Raw genomic sequence first — 19,193 nt, 5'->3', positions numbered from 1 at the left:
AATAAACAATTAAATTTTAATTAATTAAGTAAAAACGATTTAAATACAACAAACAAAATATTATTATTATTATTATTTGTTTACGATCTTGACGTCGATACGCGAATCATCATTATTATCATTATCATTTTGATTATTAAATACGTTAATAACGAAAATATTAAATTTACTATTATTATTATTATTATTATTAATATTTTGTTTACCGTAAATGGAATCGTAAGTAGGCGGTGCGAATAATTCGTAAGGCGGTGGTAAAATTTCCGATTTATTATTAATAAATTTTCCGCCATATTTTTTCCGACCGTATATTTCGGAAAAACTTATAAGTAGGAAAAATATTATCATTCCTCCCAAACAAGATAAATACCATTGAATGGATATTTGATCCATGGAATGATCTCTTTTATATCTTTCGTAAGTACCTGAAAGAAAATTCGATTTTTATTAAATAATTGAACCACTCGGGGGGAGGGGGAGCGGATACGTACCGTTGACGTCATTTTCATAATTTATGTATTCGGTATCGTTATCGTATTGAAAATTACCCATTCGCGGTAATAATTCGATCGAATCGATATTATCATCATCATTGAATTTTTCCGTCGATGATATTAAACCTGAAATTATTATTATTATTATCATTATATTTAACCTATATATTTGTGTAAAGGATTAATAATGATAATTTTTTTGCAAATAATATCGTATCGATCGATCGATTATCGATTGTCTGTTAAGGAAAGGGTTATGAGAACCTTTGTAAACGATAATAATACCGAAAAAGTTATTAAATCCTAAAAAATTTTTGTATAACGAAGGATTTTCGTGTAAGAAGAAAAAAAACAAATATGGCGGCGTATAAAGAAATCAGTTACGAGGGTGATTAATAAATTTTCTTTTTTTTTTTTTTAATTGATAAATTGTGTGTTTGTGTAAATACAATTAAAATTTCAATTGAACGATTTGAAATATTTATTCGTAATGTGATATATATATCGATGATTTAAATTTCAATTTATTTTACGTTTCCTTTGTCCAAGAAGAAAAATTTTCATTGAACAGAGACGCCATTTTTGTCAATACATATTAACATAAATTATGAAAGAGAATTTTTTTTTTTTTTTTTTGTTTACGAAATGTAAACGATGCATTTTGAAATTTTTAACAAATACACGTGCGTTAAAAAAAACTACTTTATTATTATTATTATTATTATTGTTTAAAACGTGAGCAAAATTTTATCATATTTTTATCGAAAAAAAAAAAAAATTATGTAATTTTTTTATTTTTAGGTTTTTCTTCCGCGCTCATTTTTTATTATTTTTCCATACGTTTTCATCGATTTAAATTTATTTTAATTTTTTTTTATAAATAACATAAGATGAGGGAATTTTTAAAAAAATTTATTATTATTATTATTTTAAATAAATAAATAATGACAAGTCCAAAAATTATTATATAAATCTTTTCTTTTTATGCATTCGAACAGGTATTTATATGACTTATGCGTGTTATCATAACGTTTCGTCGTTACATTTAACGTAATTTTTATAATTATGTAATAAATACGAACAAAGAATAATTATTTATACGTAAACTAAAATAAATAACAATAATAATAATAATAATAATAATACGTAATATAGAAGTACGAGAAATAAATTTGAAGGATAATTTTACCTTACGTGAAAATTTTTTTTTTTTTTTTTTAAACAATACTTTACGTTATTAACGTTTTTTTTTTTTTTTTTTTATTAAAATTTTCAAAACTGGTTCATTAAATTAATTAATATAATTAACCATTTGGTGTTACAATACGAATTTTTCATAAATTTAAAAAAAAAAAAAAAAAAAAAAAAAAAAAACGATTTTCACGAGGAAAAACGATTTATAAATAAAACAAAAAAATTCAATTAATTAACGTTGAAATAAAACGAAAAATTATTTTTATTACACCCCGAAAAATATTAAATAAAAATCACAAAAGTGCGTGTGTGTGCGTGCGTGCGTGTGTTATCAATAAATAAAATTAAAAACTTACTAATGTAATTGTTAAATAAATTTGAATTATTATTATTATTATTCATTGGATATCCCATCGCGGTACAAACCGATGAAATGCTCATTATTAATTGTAAAAATGACATTTTATTAAATTTATATAAAATGGAGAAAAAGATAACGATGAAAATATAATAATAATAATAATTGTATACACATTGATATTTTTTTTTGTTTAATACAATTTTATTACATTATTATTAAATAATTTGTTCTTTTTCAATGTATAATTATTTAATAATTTATTTTTATAATTTTAACTTTATTATTAGTTATATATATGTGATTTGAAATTTTTATTTAAATTTTAGTTCTTTAGTGTGTAAACATAAGTAGTAATTTTCCTTTTTTCTAAACAATTTATTGAAAATCACTTTTTTTTTTTTTTTTTGTTAACGTAAAAGTCACTTAAAAATTGTTTTTTTTTTTTTTTAAATTTACAATAACATTTGTGATAATAATGGTTTAAAAAAAAAAAAAAAAAAAATGAAGTAATTAAACAAATTTTTTCTTTGTTGTTAACTGTAACGCGGTTTCTTATCAATTCTACCTTCAACGTCTATTGCAGTTCATAAAGATTTTTTTTTTTTAGCAATGATATGAGTATTTGTTTGTTTGTTTTTCTTTTTTTTTTTGGCAAAAATTTTTAATTGAGTATTTTAGTTTTGTAAGTTAATTAAAAACTTAAAAATTGTTAAGTTAATCAAATAGTTGGCAGTGGTATTCATTTGTATTTGGAATAATTATTTTTCAGAATGCATTTTATTGGCATAATTCAAAAGAGTCATGGCAAATTTCAGGTTTATACCTTTAAAATAAATAAAGTAAATACAAAAATATAAAATAGATCATGTTAAATGTATTTATATTTATAAACACGTGTTTAAAGCAGTCGTATTTAAAATGATATTATTATTATAGATTTATTTAATTATTTTTGAGAATGAGAAACCATTTTAAAATAAAAATTTAAAAAAAAAAAATAAATAAATTTCATATTTTATTTATACATTGGTAGAAGAATTCAGCAATAAAATAAAGTAACATGCATACAGCGCTTTTAGCAATTGTCAGGGCCTTATTTTTTCAACTTTATTAGTTGGCAGCACTTTATGAGCTGGTGAAGCCGGAAGTATCAATAAAAAATGCCATGTTCTCTTGAAAATTGATCGGCCTTGAGAACACACCAAGAAATGTTTGCGAGAAAGGTAGTGTAATTATTTGTTTCCATATTTTTATTTTTATAAATATTAAGTATTTCAATTAAATTTTTTATATTTAATAGTTTTATTGTTAGATGATTATTTTGTTTTCGGATATTTATGAATTAAAATTACTTAAAGTGGCGAACGATCTGGTGTTAAAATGGCGTCCTCGCTTTTTCTGAAAAAAAATTGTTTTTTTTTTCTTACTTAGTCTCACGGTTTTCGAGTAGCCAATGTTTATATGATTTTGGGTTTTAAATTTTATTTTTAATTTAAAAAGTTCATTATGACGAAATTTTTATTATTACTAGTAATTATAATTCTGACAGATGTGTTAGTAAATTCTAATTATTTATTCATTTTTCATTTTTTAAAAATAACGCTTAATAAATTTTTAATTTGATTAATTATAGAGAGTTAAGATTTTGAAAAAATTTTTAATATTTCGGATATCAGAGTTTAATTTAATGTACTATTTGAATACTTCTTTGTGTTCGCCACCTACCGCTGCTGATTTGATTTATTTATATTTAGACTTGATGCCAAATGCTACTTTGAATTAATTACAATTTTTATTAATGTTTTGTAAGAAAAACTGTTTTATATTTTTTTTTAACTCTGAATTTAATTTTTTTATCGATTTATATATTTTATTTTCGCATAATATATATTTGAAGTATTTTTTTAATTTTAATTTAGTTTTTATCAAAATGTTTTTCGATTTTAACGAAGATGACTATAAACTCGAATTTTTTTCTTTTTTAATTTTGCAAAAAAAAAAAAAAATAATAATTCTTTAGTTTTAATATTTTTATGAATATGAAATTGTAAAAATATTTTTTAATTAAGGAGTATGTGAAACGAAATGAAAAGGCGCGTTATATCTGTGTAAATGCAATACTGTTGGCTTTTAACGTTTTGATGTAAGGCAACATACATAAGCTTGTGTGGTCAGTAAATTTTTTTTTTTTTATAGGATATTAAAAGATGAGTGACCCTACTTCTGGTTCAGGGTCACAGGTAGGCCTACCCTCACAACAACTAAATGTAGCAACAAGTTCTGCTGTTCATTTTCAGCATGTCTTGTCCACTGGAAATCAAAATTTAAATTTATTATCGACAAACGGTCAACAGTTTGTTATTACTTCTCCAGTGAATGTTTCAAATCTTAATCAGGCAAGACTTTTTTTTTTTTTTTTTTTTTTTTCTCTTCATAAAAATTTTTTTTACGACTTCAAATTTTGTTTCTCTGCTCATCCACTTTTTTGGTATGAATTACTTTTGAAGTCAGCAATGCAGAGATAAAAAAATTTTTTTTTACAGAAGTATTCAAGTTTTACTGTAGTCGAACATTAAAAAACATGCTTCTGTAAAAACAAAATATTTATTTAATAGTTGATTTTCCTTAAAAATTTTTACCGTTTTAACAAAATTCATTGAAAAATTATTGCTCATTCAGGCTGTGAAGTATCAGGTTTCTGTTAGCACTAATAAGCTTTTTAAGTGTAATTTTATTTTTTAATATTGACTGATGTTGCATTTTTTAAAAAAATGCTAATGTAATCTAATATAAAGCAAACTCCTGATCTTTTTTTTTTTTTTTTTTTTTTTTTTTTTTTTTTGCTTCTATATAAAAATTTTTTTTTCTGCATAGGTAATACCGACTACTACAAGTTCATCAAATGTTCAACAATCTGGTGTTGCGCGGATTGTTAACATTACACCAACCCAAAGGGTTGTTAGTAGGTCTTTACAAATCTCCAACTCCAATAATGATGGGAGAGTTTCAATTGTTGCTATCAGTCCTACTTCTGCAGGCAGTCAGGTTAGGGCGGCCGCGCATCCCACACTGGTCACATCCTTGGCTTCACCTATTAAGCAGTCTCAACGAGTCAACAGCACTGCTGGTTCTCCTTCATTAAATTTAATGCCGTCTAATCAAGCAAACCATTTAGCTCAGAACGTAAAAAGTCGTAAAAGACCGAAATTATACGAGAATTTAGATAATAATTTTTTTAATGATGGAAACGGAGGTGCAAAAAGACGAATATTAGAATATAATTCAGTGAAATTAAATCAGTGTTTGACTAAATATGCTGAGTGTGTGGCAGAGTTATTTTTTCTTGAAGCTGATGGAAACATTATTGACTTTCCTACGTGGAAAAGCAAGAGGCAGAGTACTCAACAGTTTCAAAATTTTTTGCAGTCTAATAAATTGGATTTAGATGATGAAGAAGAAGATTTATCAGCAGCCTTATCTCTTCCTGAGTACGAGAGTGAAGTTAAACAAACTTCATCTGCTGTGGCACCGTCACAAACATCTACCTCTTCTCATATACAGGTGCTACAACAGCAACCTCAGGGTACTTATACATATTATTCAGAAAAATTTAAGAATTTTATTAGAATAATTTTAAAAATATTTGTTAATTTTGTTTGGATTATGACAACGTAAAATAATTTTGAATATGATTTTAAGGCGGAAGTGACAATTCTGCTTCTAATCGTATTTCAAGTAATGAAAAGCGATCGCCCACAAAGCAGTTAAATAAGTTAATAGTTAATCCTTTGGCTCGTCAGCACACTCGACAACATTCCATTTCTGCTGTGTATGAAACTTCATTAGGAAGTCAAGAACAAATAGTTGAAAAAGCCAAACAGGTATGTACTTTACTTTGATTTTTTTTTTTTTTTTTTTTAATTTTAAATAATTATTGTCTATATCTCTAAAATAATATTGATTATAATTTGCAGGAGGCGTATGTTGTTCAAAGAGTGTCAGAATTACAGAAAGAAGGTCTTTGGTCAGAAAAGAGACTTCCAAAAGTACAAGAACCTCCTAGAAATAAAGCTCATTGGGATTATTTATTAGAAGAAATGGTATGGCTTGCCGCAGATTTTGCTCAAGAAAGAAAATGGAAGAAGGCAAATGCAAAAAAGGTAAATTTTTAAAATTTAAATATTCTCAATTTTTTTTACGCTTTTAAATTTCAAAAATTTATTTAAATTGTTTAGTGCGCCAAAATGGTTCAAAAATATTTTCAAGACAAAGCCATAATGCAAAAAAAAGAAGAAAAATCTCAAGAATTAAAACTACGAAAATTGGCTAATTTTATGGCAAAAGAAGTAAAAAATTTTTGGGCCAATGTAAATAAATTGGTAGAATATAAACAAACCACAAGATTAGAAGAAAAGAGAAAAAAAGCTTTAGATCAGCACCTGAGTTTTATTGTTGACCAAACCGAAAAATATTCTTCGTGGTTGGCAGAAAGTATGAACAAAGGAGGTGTAGATACAAGTAATAAAACCTCGACAAACTGTTCTAGAGTTACATCACCAATTCACAAATCGTCAGGATCTGATGGTAATTATACACTTAAAATTTAATTATTTAAAATTCATAAATAAAATTTTAGGTGGTACTTATTAAAGTTTTTTTTTTTTTTTTTTTTTGTGATTGTAGATGATTTTGAGCCAAATACTTGTTCCGAAGATGATGAGGAAACAATAGACAAAGAAGAAGGAGAGGCTAGTCAGCCTAATAACGCAGACGAAATTGAAAGACTGAAACAAGAATCAGAGCTTCCTTTGGAAGACCTATTAAAAGATCTTCCTGAAGATTATTGGAATAATCGCGACAGTATTGATCCTGGAGGGACGAGTAACAATGAGGTTAATCATTTGTAATTTTTAAATTAGGCTGTTAATTAATTTTTTTTTTTTTTTGAAACTTGGTTTCAAATTATTTATTTTCTTTGTAATTTTAGGAAACTCAATCAAATAAAAGCGAGGATTTTATTATGGATACCGATAAAGAAACTACCGACGATGAAGAAACATTGGAAGAACAAGAAAGAGTTGAAGGGAAATTGGATCATTCGCAAGAGTTGGCAGAGTTGGAGGTAATTTTTCACATTTTAAATTTGTTTTTAACTAAATCAAAGGATGCATATTTATGTTTTAAATGATGACTGCTATACCATTTACAGAGAGCAATGTAATATCCATTCAAACATTGCTCGTTACTGTTGACTTGAGGCATTTGTCTGACGTTTTTAAAATTTTATTTAGTAGTAAATTAAATGTTTTCACGTAATAAATTTTAAAAAAAAATTTTTTATTTTTTAACAGGCAGATAATAATATGGATTTAGAAGAACTTCTTGCAAAGTACAGTGGCTCTGCGGCTCCTTCGTCTACAGATCAATCTTTAGTTGAACAGGGTAAAAAAAAAAAATTTTTTTTTTTTTTTTTTTTTTAGAAATTAAAAATGTTTTATTATTTTATTTATTTCTGCAATTCCTTTTCAGACCCAGATTCCAGCTCCGAAAGTTGTAGTAATGAAAGCAGTCAAGAGGATGAAAATGAGGAAGATGACGTTGGTTTAAAATCCCTGATTGATGACGAATCTGAAAAAAAAGTAAGTTTTTAATCTTAATTTGTTCTTAATATTAGTCTTTCTTAACGCTTTTTATTATTTGTTAAAATTGCACGTATAAATAACCAAAATTGTTTGATGACGTGCCTGATATCTAATTCTTTTTTTAATCCAGGAATCCGAGGGAAGCAATGAAAAGGCAAATAAAGAAATAAATGACGTGGCAGCCATAGCTGAAAGTTTACAACCTACCGGTAATACATTACTAACAACTAGCGTTGTAACTCCGATCCCATTTCTTTTGAAGCACGTACTTCGAGAATATCAACATATAGGGTTGGATTGGTTGGTTACAATGTTTGAAAGAAAATTAAATGGAATTCTGGCAGACGAAATGGGTCTTGGAAAAACCATTCAGACAATTGCTCTCTTAGCTCATTTGGCATGCGAAAAAGGTTAGTTTATTATTTTTTATTACTGTAACTTTATGTGATTATTACCAAATATGATTAAATTAAATGTTCTTATATTTTTTTAATACAATTAATTTATTTTTGAATTTCAGGAAATTGGGGACCTCATTTAATTATAGTTCCTACTTCAGTTATGTTAAATTGGGAAATGGAACTTAAAAAATGGTGTCCTGCTTTTAAAATATTGACCTATTACGGATCGCAGAAAGAAAGGAAACATAAAAGAGCAGGTTAGTCGGTAAAAAAAAAATTTTGAAATTTTTTTAGACATATATATATATATATACAGAAAACCTTTCTTAAGTTTAGATTATCAATAGTAACAATGTGATTGGTCTGAATCAAGAAAGGAAATTAAATGTGATGCGTATCAAATAAATTTTGTAAAATGAAATTTATTTTTTCAGTCACTACAATGAAATGTATATAATAATTGAATTCCAAGTGTAAGTTCAAAGTTGTCGAATTGAAAAATAATTTTTTTTTTTTTTTTTTTTTGTCAGGTTGGACAAAACCGAATGCTTTTCACGTGTGCATCACTTCATACAAGTTAGTTATTCAGGATCACCAAAGTTTTCGGCGAAAAAAATGGAAGTATTTGATATTGGATGAAGCTCAAAATATAAAAAATTTCAAATCACAAAGGTGGCAATTACTTTTGAATTTTCAAACCCAAAGAAGGCTTTTGTTGACGGGTACACCTCTTCAAAATAATTTAATGGAATTATGGTCTTTAATGCATTTTTTAATGCCCAATATGTTTCAATCTCATCGAGAATTTAAAGAATGGTTTTCAAATCCCGTTACGGGAATGATTGAAGGCAATTCGGAGTATAATGAAAACATAATAAAAAGGCTGCATAAAGTAATTTGATTTTTTTTTTTTTTTTCTTTATTGTCTTGTCGTATTTATATGTAAACAAAAAAAAAAAATTTTTTTTAGGTTTTAAGACCTTTTTTATTGCGAAGGTTAAAAACCGAAGTAGAGAAACAATTACCAAAGAAATATGAACATGTTGTAATGTGTAGACTTTCAAAACGTCAAAGATATTTATACGATGATTTTATGTCTAGAGCTAAGTAAGTATATTCAATGGTAAATTTTGAATTTAAAAAAAAAAAAAATTTTTTTTTTTTTATTGTGGTAAAAAACTCGAAATTTTTTATTTTTTATTTTTTTTGTAGAACAAAAGAAACGTTGGCTTCTGGAAATTTACTAAGCGTTATAAATGTTTTGATGCAATTAAGAAAAGTGTGTAATCATCCAAATCTTTTCGAAGTGAGACCCATCATTTCACCATTTCAAATGGATAAAATCGTATTCCACACGGCTTCTCTAGTTTTAAAAGCTTTAGAATACGATACTTTTAAGGTTATCATTTATTTTATTTTTTATATATTTTCATTTTTAAATACTATTAATAATAATAATAATGATAATATTATTAAATTTTTTTTTTTTTTTTTGCAGCACGTTGATCTCAGTTTTTTAAATTTATTATTTGTTAATTTGGAAAAAACGACAGCGTATGTATCATATAGGATAAAAAAAATTAAAACTACAAGGAAATTAATCGAGGAAATCGATACCGCACCCGATGATCCACCGAGGTGTCCGCCGGCAAAAATCAAAATAACAGTGCGAAACATTGAAAAAAAAGTTTACGTTAATCCCGTTTCGTCGGAAAACAAAAATCTTGGTTTATCTACTCTACCAACGGCTCGAGTTGGTACTTCACCCATCATTAAATCATTGCCAGTTTCTTCTGCTAATTCTCAAGGTAAACATTTTTTTAAAAAATTTATTTTAACGGAAAAAAAAAAAAAAAAAAAGAAAACCCTCTAGGTGAACACCGTGTGTGAAAATATTTATTTCACTCGTGGATTTTTTTTTTTTTAGAGGGGAAATTAATTATCCATCTTAAAACTCACTTATCTTTAATTGTAATAAGATTCGTGAATCCTGTCGTTGGAAACAGTTTCACATTTATTATTATTATTATTATTATTATTTTTTTTTTAATAAGAACTATTTATTAAGATTTTCTTTTTTTTTTTAAATTTCGTGTAGGTTTATCATTGAGATTGAGTGGATCTCACCTTCAGCTCGTAGGAAAAGGTAACGAAGGGAAAACCATCACAAATCAAAATGATTCAGGACAGAGAGGAGGACTTCCTGTTCAATTAGTTCAGACGTCTACAGGGCGCCAAATTTATTTTCCCCTGCAATCGCAAGCAGGGAGCAATACTGTGATAGCCGGAAACGGTCAGAGGTTGACATTGACAAAAACCAGTACGGCTGATGTCAAACTCGTCAATAGTAATTTAAATAGTAGTAATAGTAATAACTGTAGCGTTTCAAAACCGGTGAACTGGACCCCTACAGTAAATCAGGTAAAGACCCAAGGGTGATGAAAAGTAATTTCATTTTATATTTTTTAAACATGGATTTAGTTTTTGGGTATTTCAAACACGCTCTACGGTAATCACTCAGACCCATATTTATTTTATTGGTTTTGAATCTACGTACAAGGCATACATCGATCCATTAAACTTTATTTTCACCTCATTCGATGAATTGTATTTTTTTTTGAAAAAAAAAATTTTAAGGGTTTTCAATTTAAATTTTCTCTGGGAGGGGGTCTCCTATTTGATTTGGACAAATGATGGAAATTATTTTTATTACAGCATGAATTCTGGTATTTGTAGGCCACTCAAGGAAATGCTGTGAATGGCACTACAACGGTAACGACTACAACAGTGGTTACAACTACGAAGACCAGTTCAGCTATTTCAAAGCCTTTATCATCACCCATCGTACAATCCTTTTCACATATCTCTTCGGATTATTTATCTACTAGTCAACCTGAAGTAGTAATTAAAGGAAACGAAGTTGTTGAAGAGAGAAATAAATTCGATTGCGAAGAAGAAGAAGAAGACATGAGTATATTTCATTTGGTAATGATAAAAATAAAAATGTTTTGGCTTTTTTTTTTTTTTCTTTTTGTTATTGCGAACGCGAATCATTTTAAAAAATTATTTTTTATTCGTAGCCACATATCGAAGAAAAATTAAAGACGAGAAGAAGAGAAAAACTTGAATTAATTGGGCAAATAAACGATTATCGTTGCGAGGCTTATCCATTGTACGGATCCGATTTGATAACGTCCGTGAGGATAATGGATTTTTCAAAGGCGGCGACCGATAATTGGCTTTGTTCTGGTTTTATGCACTGCTTTAACGTTCACAAAACTCATAATTGTTATTGGAATCAAACGCAGTATTTAAAAGCTGCCGTCAAGTCTCCAGAAGACTTGATGGTCGATTTAAAAGATGTATTAAATAGGTAATTTTTCGTTATTTTCTAAAGAAAAAAAAATAAATATCCGTGGGAAAAAGAGTTTTAAATTTAGAAATACCTTCTTGATAATTTTTCAGGTTTGTTTTTTACGTTCCATCGGTTGCAGCTCCCCAAATTCAGTTGCACGTATCGCATCCTTCACCTGGTGTACACTGGCGAAGAAAAAGGGACGAATTAACTTTGAGATCGGAATTATCTTCGCGCTGTGATTTACTTCATCCGATCGCTAGTTCAATGTGTACACAATTTCCTGATCCAAGACTGATACAATATGACTGTGGTAAGTTTAAAATTTTTTTTTTCGAAATTTCAAATTTGAACGCATCTTAAATTAATGATTAATGCGTTTTACAATTAATCATCGTCGCAAAGATGCCAAATTAAATTGCAGTCACTATTTAAATTAAAATATTCATTTTTAATTTTTTTTTTAATAAAGCCTTGTTGTGTATTTGCAAACACGGTAATAATTTCCTTTATGAAGAATGTATAGTTGTATTGTAAACTTTATTTATTTATTTATCAACATAGGTAAATTGCAAGTATTAGATAAACTACTTAGAAAATTAAAAATGAATCATCATAAAGTTTTATTGTTCACTCAAATGACACGGATGCTGGACATCCTTGAAGCTTTCCTTAATTATCATGGCCATATTTATCTTAGATTAGATGGAACAACTAAAGTCGATCAGAGGCAGGTAAGGGAGAATAAAAAAAAATTTTTTTTTTTTTTTTTTTTTTTTTATGAAAAATTTTTTGCGTTTGAGATCAGTTTTGATTTTTTTTTAAACAAATAAAATCAATAACTTTGCAACAACGCTAAATTAATGAATTTTTTTTTTTTCTAAAACCAGCGTTTTTATGATTATTTTTATTTCATATAAAACTCCAGAAGTTTAGAATACAAAAAAAAAAAAATTTTTTTAGGTGGTAAATAAATTTAAAGGAAAATTTAATCGGCACGCGTCGCTTGTATTTTTTTTTTTTTTTTTTTTTGAATTACAGGTTCTCATGGAAAGATTTAATGGTGATAAACGGATATTTTGTTTCATTCTTTCGACACGTTCCGGTGGCATAGGTGTTAATTTGACTGGTGCCGATACTGTTATATTTTACGACAGCGACTGGAATCCCACAATGGATGCACAAGCCCAAGACAGATGTCACAGAATCGGTCAAACTCGAGACGTCCATATTTATCGGTTAGATTTCGATTTGTTTTAAAATTGTATCAAAAATTAATTTTTTTTCAAATTTATTTTCATTTTTTTTTTTTCTATTAGGTTAATCAGTGAGATGACAGTCGAAGAAAATATATTGAAAAAAGCCAATCAGAAAAGATTGCTTGGAGATTTGGCCATAGAGGGTGGAAATTTCACAACGGCCTACTTTAAAAGCGTAAATTTTTTTGTTATGAATTCCATTCTTTAATTGTTAATCCCATATTTATCCAATATTGACTTTTTTTTTTTTTTTTTTTTTTTTAGTCGACAATACAAGATTTGTTTAATGTAGACGTTAGTGAAACGGATGCCAAGAGGCGAATGGCCGATGTTTTTGCAGCAGATAAAGAAAAGAAAAGCACCGAAGATAATGAAACTCCTGTGAGTTTTGTTTGAATTTTTTGCGTGTCGCCTTTTGGTAATCGTTTCGTGTAAATTTTTAAATTCAATTTATATTTCATTTATTCTCAGGATCAATCAACGCCCCCTGAAGAAAAAGCCATACTGGGCGTGTTGGAATCGGCACTCGCTGCAGCAGAAGACGAAAGTGACGTGCAAGCAGCGCGTACGGCAAAAGCTGAAGCTGCTGCAGAATTGGCAGAATTCGATGAAAATATTCCCATCGATGATGATGCGGTTCATGTTGAAACGGAAATAAGCAAAGCGGAAATGGAAGTTAATCTTTTGGTAGAACAAGTATGATAATTTTTTTTACATTTTTTTTTTTTTTTTTTTTTCATTACTTTAATTTCAATGATTACCAAAAACAAGCATATGTCTGACATTTTGTGGTGAAATTTTTTTTTTAAATGAGAAAAATAATTTAGAGACTGCAATTTACGAAAAAACGTGCGTTCGTTTATAAAATATTTTTAAGCATGCGTGTTATTTTTCCTTAGCTTACTCCGATCGAAAGGTATGCCATGAGATTCGTGGAAGAAAATGAAGCCGCTTGGTCAGCGGAACAATTGGCAGCTGCAGAAGCTCAAATAGAACAACAGAAGCGAGAGTGGGAATTGGGAAGATTGCAAGCATTAAAAGCAGAAGAAGAGAGGAGGTTGCAGGAAGAAGAGCTCGATGAGGACTTGTTGACTTATTCGAGAGAGGATTCAACAAATCAGGTTAACGAATTTAAAAATAAAAAATCAAAAGCCCGAAGAAAAAAATCTCAGTGTTCTGAGAGCGAAGATGAATCCAACGAGACAGATACGAGTATTGACACTTTGACTGAGGAAGACGACGATGAGGACGATGATAATAATGATGATGATGATGATGATGATGAAGACAATTTAGATGAAAACGATAGTGATTTTGAGAGAAGTCACAAAACGTGTCGAAACTCGGTTAAAAATGATTCCTCGTGTAATTCCACAGAAAACGTTGTTAATAATTCCAGTAGGAAAACTAGGTCGAGGGGTTCCGTCGATATAAATCTTTGGACTTTGGACGAGAATCCCATACTGCCGGGTGTTAAACCGGTACGCAATTCGAATCATTCGAAAGAAACGAAATTGTTGAAAAGGCCCATGGTTAAATTGACAAAAATTAACGGGGAAGCAACCGAAATGAAATCGAAACAACGTCGCATTCTGAGTACTCCTCGGTCGTCTAGGATAGGTAAAGGGGGTAAAAATCGTTGGAAAATATCACAAAATGATTTAAATGACGTGGATGTTATTTCGTGTAACAACGAGTCGAATTTTCCCAAACCCAAAATAAGGATAAAAAAATACGATGGTAATAGTGAGAGAAACGGTCCAATTCCACCAACGCAAATACTATAGTAAATAAGTTTTTTTTTTTTTTTTCGAGATCTCATATTGAAATCTCTTAGTTTAATTTTAATATACGGTTTTATATATATATATGTGCACACAACAAACGTATGTATATGTATATAGATAGATAGATTGATAGATAGATAGATAGATAGGCATAAAAATTGAAATTCTTTTCTGGAGAGAGAGAGAGAGAGAGAGAAAAAAAAAGATTTTGTTTATATACAAACTGCCATTATCAGGTAATAATAAGCATCGCATCAAAATAATCTTGAAAAGGAAAATTTTATAATAATCGTTTTGTTTAATCCCGTGACAAATCTATTTCAATAAAAAAAAATTATTATTATTATTATTATTATCATTATTATTTTTCATATTGTATATATATATAATATTTCTTCAAGGTGTTTAAAATTTTTTTTTATAATGAAGAAAGTAAAATTGTCGTTTTATGAAAAAAAACTTGTTGTGCATTTTTACTTTTTGACTGAAATGATAAGATGATTTAAACGGAGGGGAGGGGGAGGGGGAAGGGGTGGGAAAAATTATCTTCTATTATCTTTTTCGCATAAGAAATAGAGCCGTCCAATCGTGTTATAATTATAATTATTACTTTTTTTCTTGTTCTTCTTGTTCTTCTTCTTCTCTCGTCTGAGATAGTTGTAATTAAATTTTCGTGTAAATTATTATTTTTTTTACTTGCTGCTGTTTCCCCTTTGCACACAACTTGCCAGCCATTTTGTAAATACAAAAAAAAAAAAAAAAAAATTTTTTTGTTGTTTTTTTTTTTTTTTTTTTTTTCTTTTTCTCTTGTCGTACATGTGATTGATTTTGTGTAGTTATCATTAATGTCGTCCGTTTCTACAAAAAAAAAAAAAAAAAAAAAATTGTAAAATAAGTTTTTTTCAGTAAATTTTTAAAGCATTTTTCGAATGAATACGACCAACAAAATTTTGTTTTTGGTTTTATCCGGTTTGTTATTAGATAATTTATATTATTATTAACCCTCATCATCATCATCATCATCGTCATCGTCATCATCTTTAACTTGTAACGTACTCGGAAATTTATTAATTATTAAAATGTTTTAACCGACTCGACAACATTGTCGCGTTCGTAAAAAAAAAATTGTGTAAAGAATATTCCAGAGAGAATTATTAACAACAAATTTTTATTGTGGTTTTTCTTTTCTTTTTTTATTCAAATTTGAAAATTTGATTAAGAGCCGATGATGTAAAAAGAAAAAATTTGTATTCGTTCAAAAACAAAAAAAAAATGTTTTTTTTTTTTTTTTTTTTCTTGGGTTTTTCAAATTGCGCTACGTTTTGCAATTTATATATATATATATATATTTAAAAAAAAAAAAAGAAAAAAAAAAAAACATTTTAAATTTTTAGAAAATGTTAATTGTAAAATATGTAATATTAATTAATTAATTAATTATTTAAGAAAATTTGAAAATTGAAAAAAAAAAAAAAAAAAAGAAATATAGGGGATTTGACTTCCTTGCTTTTTAATACATTTTTGTTGTAATTTTTTTTTTTTTTTTTTTTAATCTGTTTCCAAGGTTGAGCTCTGTTTTGGTGTCAAACTTTGCTCTCCGCCGTGCTTTTTTTCACATGACCATTTTGTATATATATATATATATTATGGAATTTGGTATGGCACAGGCTTGTCAATACCACTTAATATCAGTTAAATCTGTACGAATTTATTTTTAATAATGATGATAATGATAACGACTTTAATTTAATTTAAATGATGTAGAAAGTAACGGAATTTTTAAATGATTTTTTTTTTTTTTATATCACCTGTGCATATATAATTCTTAAATTTATTATTATTATTATTATTATTATTGAAGGTTAAGCCTCAAGTTTAGATTTAAATTTTTTTTTTTTAAAAATTTTTATTACGATTATTATTATTATTATTATTATTAATTTTTCTGTATATTTTTACGAGTAGTCAGTTTATGGCACCAAAACATAGCCTTGCCATTACCAAGCTTGGAGACAAATTAATTATTTAAAAATGTTGATATGATGAGCACGAAGGAAGCAAGGTTTTTCAGATCACCTGTATAAACAGAGATCGACCATCCTTTTTCTATAAATTATTATTTTATTTATTTATTTATTTTTTTTTAAATGAGGGAGATGAATATAACGAATTCATCATTCACTCAAACGATTTGTTTTTTTTTATATTTTATTTCACATTTTTATGGTGAAAATTAATTATTAATTTGATAAACGGTTCGCGTTTTGAAAAAATTTTTTTTATTTAAATTATTTTTTTTTAACGCGAAATGCGTTCGAATAAATATCGGTCGGGGGTGGTCGAAACTCTGAATTAATTTAGTTGATGATAAAATGAAAGTTTTTTATTCATTGGGAAAAAATTTTTTTTAAAGGTTTGGTTGGATCAGAGAACAATGGAACTAATGCCGGTGAGTTTTTGATTTAAAACTTTCTCTATTTTTATTATTATTATTATTATTATTTCATTTTTGACAAATTCAAATCCATGTGTTGTCATTTACACAAAAGCGTTAATATTTTTTTTTTTTTTTTTTTTTTTTATTATGTAAAGATGTGGTGTCCTCCGACTCCTCCTCAAGAAGAAAATGACGTTTACTTAGATCAAACCATGTGCTTCTTGTACGAATCGCAAACAATGTCGGACACTCAACTGCCTCCGGTTTATGTGAAAAAGGAATTGAAAAGAGTACGATCTACGGATGCTTCGCCCGGTATCGAAGGTAAACGCACACACGGCGGGATTATTATTTGCATTTATTTGCAAATTTATCTTGAACAAAAAAAAATAATAATAATAATAACAATAATAATTTAGGGAAACGTGCTATTAAAATGCATCGAAAGGACGATTCTCCCGGATCCGCTCCACGTTCTCTCTTCGATCATCCTAGTTCGGCTTTGCAGAAAATGCGAAGAGACATGAAAATGCAAAAATACCGTAATTTGGTTCGTCCTCCCGTTCAAATTCACGGTCAAAAACCATCATTGAATAGTAAACCGCTGGTTGAAAATGATAACTTGCCTGAATGGACTGTTCACGAGGATTGGGCTCTATTACAGTCCATTGAAAAACTCCAGGAATTGCCATTAAATCTTGTAATTCTTAAACCTGGTCACATTCCAAATTGGGATATGGTGGCCGATATGGTGAACATGATATCGAGCATATATAGATCTCCTGCACATTGTAGAAACAGGTACATTTTTCATCATCGTTGCTGTGATGTGTGCGTGTGTGTAAAAAAATTAAGCTTGAATGTTTTACATAAATTTGTATTTTTAAGGTATGAAACTGTAATCGTACCAAGGGAAGAAGGGAAATTGCAAGATTCTAAAAAACAAAAGAAAACTAAAAGCATATATAAAATGCCAGTCACCAAATCAAACAGGCCCGTTAGAACTTGTCAGTTGTACATGCAGGACAACAATGCGAGTTTTACCGAAGTTTATCATCAGAGATTTAACAATATTAGAGTTTTGTCATACAAACGCAGTCCCACGTTGAAACAAGTTTTGGTTAATCCCACGATGAAAAATCCTAAGCATACGGACGTTTTAACAGATTCTGGAATAACTTACGAAGCTCCCGTTAATCCAATCGAAATTGCTACCAGGAGAGCCGAGAGAATTGCAAAAGAAAAGCAAAAAACGATGCAAGCTTTGCAAACGACAAATGTAATTATATTCACTTTCTTCTTTAGGAATTGTTATTGAAATGGTTTAACTTTTTTTTTTTTTTGCTTTTTTAATTTACAGCAAAGCAATACTGTTCAGGGTCTGACTCCAGAACAGTTGGCTCAGCAGCCTTTATTGCAGCAACGCCAAATAAGTTCGGCAGTAAATGCTGCTAAATCCGTCGGTTTGACATCGTCCACCAACACAGGTATAAATGGTGTTTAAAACATTTTTCTTGTTTTTTCAACTTGCTCCATATATATTTTAGTTGATGTAATAAAATTGTTTTAATTACAGTTGCGGTTAATTCTCCGGTTATTCAAACTGTCACCGCGTCGACCGCACCATCAAGTCAAAGTATTGTAATTGCATCGCAACAAATTAGTTCGGTTGTTCCTACAGCAAGCATAACAACTTTATCTCCAGGTTTGAGGCAAACTAGACCGATAGCAACTATTCCTGTCGGTATTCAGGTACGTCTAATTAATCAAATGTCGAATATTAATTAATTTACAATTTTGTATAAGTAATTATTTTAAAACTACTTCAGGAAATGGTGGTAGCTACAAATCAACCACGATCATCAGCTAATTCAACTGCAACAGCTGTGGTGTCCGTTGCACAAATTCAAAGTCCACGAATTGCAACAGGAAATATTGTGACGGCTGCTTCTTTACCGGGCAATGTAAAAGGTAAATAGTGTAATGAATTGACATAATTAAAAAAAATGTTCATGTTTTGTAAATTAAGGTTACAATTATTAATTTTTGTCAATAAAAATCTTATAGGGACTGCTGTACCGGCTGTAACTGTTGCATCAGGTAAAGCTCTAAATCCTGCACAGATACAATACTATCGACAACAAGCCATTTTAAGGCAACAACAGCAAAGATTGACCATGAGAGACCAACAATTAAAGGTTATTCAGGGTCAGCAAACGTCAATCGGTCAAACCGGAGTCGCAATCGGACAGCAAAAAGTTGC

General features: G+C 28.5%; 1 protein-coding gene across 1 annotated transcript; it reads left to right on the top strand.

Annotated features, from left to right (window-relative positions):
• Positions 1-4,256: 4,256 nt before the first annotated feature.
• On the top strand, positions 4,257-18,305 carry Phum_PHUM319290 (Helicase, putative; the record flags this gene model as incomplete). The annotated part of the gene is made up of 29 exons (XM_002427402.1): positions 4,257-4,427; positions 4,924-5,632; positions 5,749-5,930; positions 6,024-6,209; positions 6,285-6,633; positions 6,733-6,941; positions 7,037-7,171; positions 7,401-7,491; positions 7,579-7,688; positions 7,822-8,101; positions 8,212-8,349; positions 8,623-8,984; positions 9,063-9,199; positions 9,305-9,491; positions 9,591-9,900; positions 10,191-10,513; positions 10,829-11,077; positions 11,173-11,465; positions 11,558-11,760; positions 12,012-12,181; positions 12,489-12,685; positions 12,767-12,881; positions 12,971-13,087; positions 13,178-13,402; positions 13,606-13,827; positions 16,907-16,942; positions 17,086-17,254; positions 17,350-17,731; positions 17,819-18,305. 29 exons carry the CDS (start codon positions 4,257-4,259, stop codon positions 18,246-18,248), a joined length of 6,687 nt encoding a protein of 2,228 aa, XP_002427447.1. The 3' UTR covers positions 18,249-18,305.
• Between the last annotated feature and the right edge of the window lie 888 nt (positions 18,306-19,193).

This window comes from Pediculus humanus, genomic scaffold, assembly GCF_000006295.1.
Source record: "Pediculus humanus corporis 1103172107729 genomic scaffold, whole genome shotgun sequence".
Classification (NCBI taxonomy): Eukaryota; Metazoa; Arthropoda; class Insecta; order Psocodea; family Pediculidae; genus Pediculus; species Pediculus humanus.
This window is presented reverse-complemented; position numbering and strand designations above follow the sequence as displayed.